This window comes from Sinocyclocheilus rhinocerous, unplaced genomic scaffold (genome assembly GCF_001515625.1).
Source record: "Sinocyclocheilus rhinocerous isolate Xijiao unplaced genomic scaffold, SAMN03320098_v1.1 scaffold3155, whole genome shotgun sequence".
Taxonomy (NCBI): domain Eukaryota; kingdom Metazoa; phylum Chordata; class Actinopteri; order Cypriniformes; family Cyprinidae; genus Sinocyclocheilus; species Sinocyclocheilus rhinocerous.
In genome coordinates this window covers 79,408-85,231 of record NW_015639762.1, presented here as the reverse complement: position 1 = coordinate 85,231, position 5,824 = coordinate 79,408, and the positions used below count along the sequence as shown (strand labels likewise).

At 47.3% G+C, this 5,824-nt stretch overlaps 1 protein-coding gene across 1 annotated transcript in view; it reads right to left on the bottom strand.

Moving 5' to 3' along the window:
* Positions 1–962: 962 nt before the first annotated feature.
* Positions 963–5,824, bottom strand: part of wbp11 (WW domain binding protein 11) — a 6,742-nt gene continuing 1,880 nt past the window's right edge. The window contains exons 2-7 of the mRNA XM_016567348.1: positions 5,790–5,821; positions 5,269–5,409; positions 4,986–5,010; positions 3,877–4,045; positions 2,536–2,669; positions 963–1,526 (exon numbers count right to left, since the gene is read on the bottom strand). Of these exons, the coding sequence (XP_016422834.1) occupies positions 1,030–1,526; positions 2,536–2,669; positions 3,877–4,045; positions 4,986–5,010; positions 5,269–5,409; positions 5,790–5,821 (998 nt within the window). The 3' untranslated portion in view covers positions 963–1,029. The remainder of the gene's footprint in view (positions 1,527–2,535; positions 2,670–3,876; positions 4,046–4,985; positions 5,011–5,268; positions 5,410–5,789; positions 5,822–5,824) is intronic.

The following is a 5,824-nucleotide window of genomic DNA, read 5'->3' as shown; positions in this document are numbered from 1 at the left end:
AGCAGACCGTGGTCTCTGATCGGCAATCTTTTTGAGAAAAAAAACGGAGAAAATTGTCCGATGTTTAGGAAGAGGATACTGTATGACAATTATCATGAGGATTGAGAACCGAGTCAATAATAGAAAAGAGAGCCTTCGGCTTATGAAAGTTTTGATTAATAATGTCAGAGAAAATTGATTTAGAAAATTAGCCAATGCAGCCTGCCCTGCAATACTTCATAATCAACTTGAAGTTTAGATTTCTTCCATTGTCATTCAGCTTGTCTACAGTTCCTGCGGAGAGAAAGTGTGTGGTCATTTAACCAGGGCCAAAGAGTTTAGGAGGAGAGTAGATCGAGGCCAATACCAATCATCCATGAGCTATGTGTATAGCTATTAACTAATCATAACTATAATGATAACTGCACTAGCGTTCACATTCTATCTCTTTAAATGCTCAAGCGCTTTAAAATCGATGGATTCTGATTGGCCGTCGATGAGTTTAACACTCTGAAGGAGATTCCAATGACATCATTCCTCGTTGTGTCGTTATCCTTATAGTTGTGCGGAGGACGCCTTTCACTTTTAGCATGATTCTTAAAACTATCCTTATTATCTTTATAGTTATAGTTTTAGTCATTCCTGGTGTAAACAAGCATTAACACGGTTATTACATGTTTAAAATCAGCTTTTTATCTGGGTGTGACTGACATCCTAACAAACCATACATCGATGGAAAGCTTATTTATTCAGCTTTCAGCTGATGCATCTCCATTTTTGTGGTCCAGGGTCACAAATAATGTTATTTTTAGCATCATCATATGAGCCCTTTAAAGGTGGTTTGATGATTGCAAAATGATGTATTTTGGTTGAATATAATTAAAGTACCCCATATGCATAATTCCACCACAGTGTGATGGGTTATTTCTAATGACCTGCGAAGCATTTGCTGTAAAGATGAACTGACAGACTGAAGAGCAGCGGAGTTTGACATCTGGCGTTTATTCACATCTCTGAAGATAAAACACAATCTGGTGAATGTGCAGAAGCTCACAGCAGCCCCTCCATCTCACGCATGAAGGCCTCGTACATCTGGTCCTTGGTCTTGAGGCCGGGTGGCGCGGCGCCAGGCGGCTGACTGGGTTTGGCCGCGGCCGCTGGTTTGGGCGGCTCCTCGTCTCTGCGGCCCGGGGCCCGGTCCCTGCGCACGCGGAGCGCCGTGGGCACGAAGCGTGTCACCTCCGTCTTGGGGTTGATGATCTGCGGCTTGGCCGAGATGGTGGCTCCGCCCGGTGGGGCCAAGGACGTCCCGGGGCCCGAGACCATGGCCCGCTTCTCGATGGTGGCCGTGGTGCCGGGGGGTGGCGGCATCTGGTGGGCGGAGCCTCGGGCAGGTGGGGCCATGGGGGTGGAGTCGCTGGAGGAGCCTGTCACCACGGGCGACTTCTGCCGGATGCTGGGCGGAGCACTGAGCACATTGGGATTGAGCGGAGGCGGGAACAGAGAGAGGGGCGGAGCCATGCGGGGCGGAGGGGGCGGGGGCATTCCTGCAAATCAACACAAAACACACAAACCCATCGTTAAAACTAGTCAACATTTCAGCAAACAAACAAATAACAAATCAGCCAATCCAGCAATTTTTGGTTATGATGAAAAATTGTTTTGGACGGACGAAATCATTGACTGAAACTAGGGGTCAAGTCAAGTCACCGTTATTTATATAGCGCTTTTTACAATGCAGATTGTGTCAAAGCAGCTTTACAGTATTAAGCAGGGAAATAGTGTGCTGTTCTCCTCTGGCCAGACGAGACCAGCAGATTAATTCTAGGCTGCAGCAAAGTCAGATTGTGCAGAGGACTCATCTGGTTCCCGTGGTCTTGTCCTGATGGCTGTCTAGGTGTCTGCGATAATATTGTAATTGTTTTAACGATGTGCGATTTGACATTATCGAGTGTATCGCAAACACCAAACAAAACCGTGCACGCACACATTACGTGATGAAGTGCGTTTTTGTTACAAACAGCAGCCGGGGGCGTCTTTTGTTGCTATAGCAACAGCAGCAACAGTAGCCTAGTGCTGTGTGCTTCAGAAAATGTCAAGAAAGTTGGCTCTTGCGTTGGGTTTTGAAGTTAACGGGGAGGAGAATGTCGGTTCACAACGACGTTTGTGGGTGCGCAACATTATACTGGGGAGGAAACAGTAAGGTGCTTACAACAGTTTAGTCCAGGAGCTCCGGTGGATGATGCACGGTTAGCAGCAGATTTTAGATTAGATAGAGTTTTGTGCTCATATACAACTCCTTGTGCTCAGAAACTAGTACGATCTATCTCCCGGCTATCTTCTCCATTTTTCTTGCTGTTTCTGTTGAAACGACTCGCTACTCGCTTGTGATTGGTCAGCTGTCAAAAAGGCGGTTGACGTAGGGTGTGAATCGGACTGAATTCATTTGGACAGCTGAATGATGTTAAACAACAGTACAGTGCATTTCACTCACAGTCTCGTTTCATTCCTGTCAGAAATTAAATAGAGATTCAGTATCTGCGGGTGTTAGTGTACCTGTGCGTCGAGTGTTAGCGTACAGCTGCAGGACCTGCGGCGGAGGCGGCCCCGGCGGGGGTCCCGGGGGCTTGCGTCCCGGCGGCAGGCGAGGAACTCCAGCTAGAGCGGCCGCTGACAGCGCTGAGCCCTTCCTGAAACATACGAGTGAACACACATTGACAGTCTCTCCTGCGCTACGGTTCCCTGAACAAACACAGCGACTGACACACTGAACACATGTCATGCACAGGTTAATGAATATGTGAATCAGGTTAGGGTTCATATAAACTGAAGTAAGTATCAGAATCTGAATCGGACTGAATTCATTTGGACAGCTGAATGATGTTAAACAACAGTACAGTGCATTACACTCGCAGTCTCGTTTCATTCCTGTCAGAAATTAAATAGAGATGTCTCTTTAAAGAGAAAGAGGATGTGCGTTAACGAATCGCTGCTTCATATACTACAGCAAACTCTCATTAATGATCTCCAGTAGAGCTGTTGAGAGATCAGCCATGAGACGGACACTTACTTTAATGATGGTTATTATTAATCTAACATCTAGTTGTGTGTGTGTGTGTAAGTATATATGTGAGTATTTATGAGTGTGTATGCATGTATGAGTGTCTGTAGAGTGTGCGTGTGTGTGTGTGTGCGTGTGTGTGTGTTTGTAGAGAGTGTGTGTGTGTGTAAGTATATATGTGAGTATTTATGAGTGTGTATGCATGTATGAGTGCCTGTAGAGTGTGTGTGTGTGTTTATAGAGTGTGTGTGTGTGTTTGTAGAGAGTGTGAGTGTGTATGCGTATGAGTGTGTGTGTGAGTGTGTTTGTAGAGAGTGTGTGTGAATGTGTTTGTAGAGAGTGTGAGTGTGTGTGTTCTGACCCGAGTGCGGAGCTCTTCTTCAGGATGGAGGGCGGCTGAGCTCCAGGAAGGGGAATGTCCTGGATGAGGATGCTGGATAAGTATATATGTGAGTATTTATGAGTGTGTATGCATGTATGAGTGTCTGTAGAGTGTGCGTGTGTGTGTGTGTGCGTGTGTGTGTGTTTGTAGAGAGGGTGAGTCATGGTCAGTATACTTATTTAAAAAATGAAAAAAAGTTAAAACAGGGGCTATGAGAGATTTTATCCTGACAGTATGAGAGAGATTAGTATATCTGTGTGTGTGTGTGTGTGTGTTTGTAGAGGGGGTGAGTCATGGTCAGTATACTTATTTAAAAAATGAAAAAAAGTTAAAACAGGGGCTATGAGAGATTTTATCCTGACAGTATGAGAGAGATTAGTATATCTGTGTGTGGTGAGTGAGTGTGTGTGAGTGTGTGTGTGTTTGTAGAGAGTGTGAGTGTGTGTGTTCTGACCCGAGTGCGGAGCTCTTCTTCAGGATGGAGGGCGGCTGAGCTCCAGGAAGGGGAATGTCCTGGATGAGGATGCTGGATGGAGCGTGAGGCATGTCTGGAAGAGGAATACTGTCCACCTCCACGGACTCAGCGTTCTGATGGACACACACTCTCAGAGCTGAACTCATTTCTACTGACAACACTAACATCACAAATTCTGTATCTTTACAGCATCACAATCTCTGATGCATGTTAACCCTATAAAGCTACTGTATCATATTTGATGTGTTTCTCTGAATGATCAACAGTTTAGAGTTTTTTTTATCCAGTCAAAGTTCTTTTAGTGTAATTGTTCAAATGTCCAGCTTCAGCTGCTGCTTCTCGTGTCAAATCTTCTCTGATTTTTATCAAGTAAGCGTCAGAATAACTGCAGTAATATCTCCAGATGAACACTTACTGGACTGAAGCAGCTCGGCTTTACTTGATTCTCCATCAGTCATTTTCTAGAAGAATCAGTGCGTCTCTCTCTCACACACACACGCTCTCTCACACACACACGCTCTCTCACACACACACGCTCTCTCACACACACACGCTCTCTCACACACACACGCTCTCTCACACACACACGCTCTCTCACACACACACGCTCTCTCACTCTCCCTCCCCCCCGCCCCCTCTCACGCTCTCTCACACACACACGCTCACTCTCACTCACTCTCACTCACTCTCACTCACGCTCTCACTCTCGCTCTCACGCTCGCTCACTCTCGCTCTCACGCTCTCTCACACACACACGCTCACTCTCACGCTCTCTCACACACACACGCTCACTCTCACTCACTCTCACTCACGCTCACTCTCGCTCTCACGCTCGCTCACTCTCACACGCTCACTCGCACGCTCACTCGCACGCTCACTCACACGCTCACTCACGCTCTCACTCACACTCACGCTCACACTCTCACACGCTCACTCACACTCACGCTCGCTCACTCTCACTCACACGCTCACTCACACGCTCACTCACTCTCACGCACACTCACACGCTCACACTCACACGCTCACTCACACACACACGCTCACTCACTCTCGCTCTCACGCTCGCTCACTCTCACACGCTCACTCACTCTCGCTCTCACGCTCGCTCTCACGCTCTCACACGCTCACTCACTCTCACACTCACACTCACACTCACTCTCACTCACACTCACGCTCGCTCGCTCTCACGCTCGCTCGCTCTCACACGCTCACACGCTCACTCACTCTCGCTCTCACGCTCGCTCACACTCTCACTCACACTCTCACTCACACTCTCACTCACACTCACACTCTCACTCACTCACACACTCTCTCACTCTCACACACACACACTCACTCACACACACACACACTCTCTCACACACTCACTCACAAACACTCTCTCTCACACACACACACACACTCTCTCACACACACACCCATCTCGTCGAGTTTCTCCATATCTTTGATGATCTGACGTGGGTCCTTCATCTTCAGCACTGCTGCTCGGACCATCATCCTCTGCTTCTTGTTCTACAATAAACACACACACACACACACAAACACAGGTGTCAATCCGAGCACAGGATCAGTGCAGCACGCGACACCAGCGCTCTGTGCTAATATTACACACGTTACACATGTCTCTGCTGACAAACATTCATTACTACAGAAAACTACAGTTATTCTCCAAACACTGCACAACACTGAGATTAAACACACATATACGTCTGTAACTGTGATGCTCGTGTTCACTAACGGTCTGCTAATCACGCTGTAAACAGCACACAGACTGAGAAGTGTGCACTAACCAGTCCAGAGCTCAGCAAGAAGTCACCTGGACCTTCATACTGTATGTCAGGAGTGTCTGTATTCAAAAGCATCTGTCTAGAGGTCAGAGGTCAAGTACGTACCTTCTTCAGCTCTCTCTTGCGCGCCTCCTTCCCTA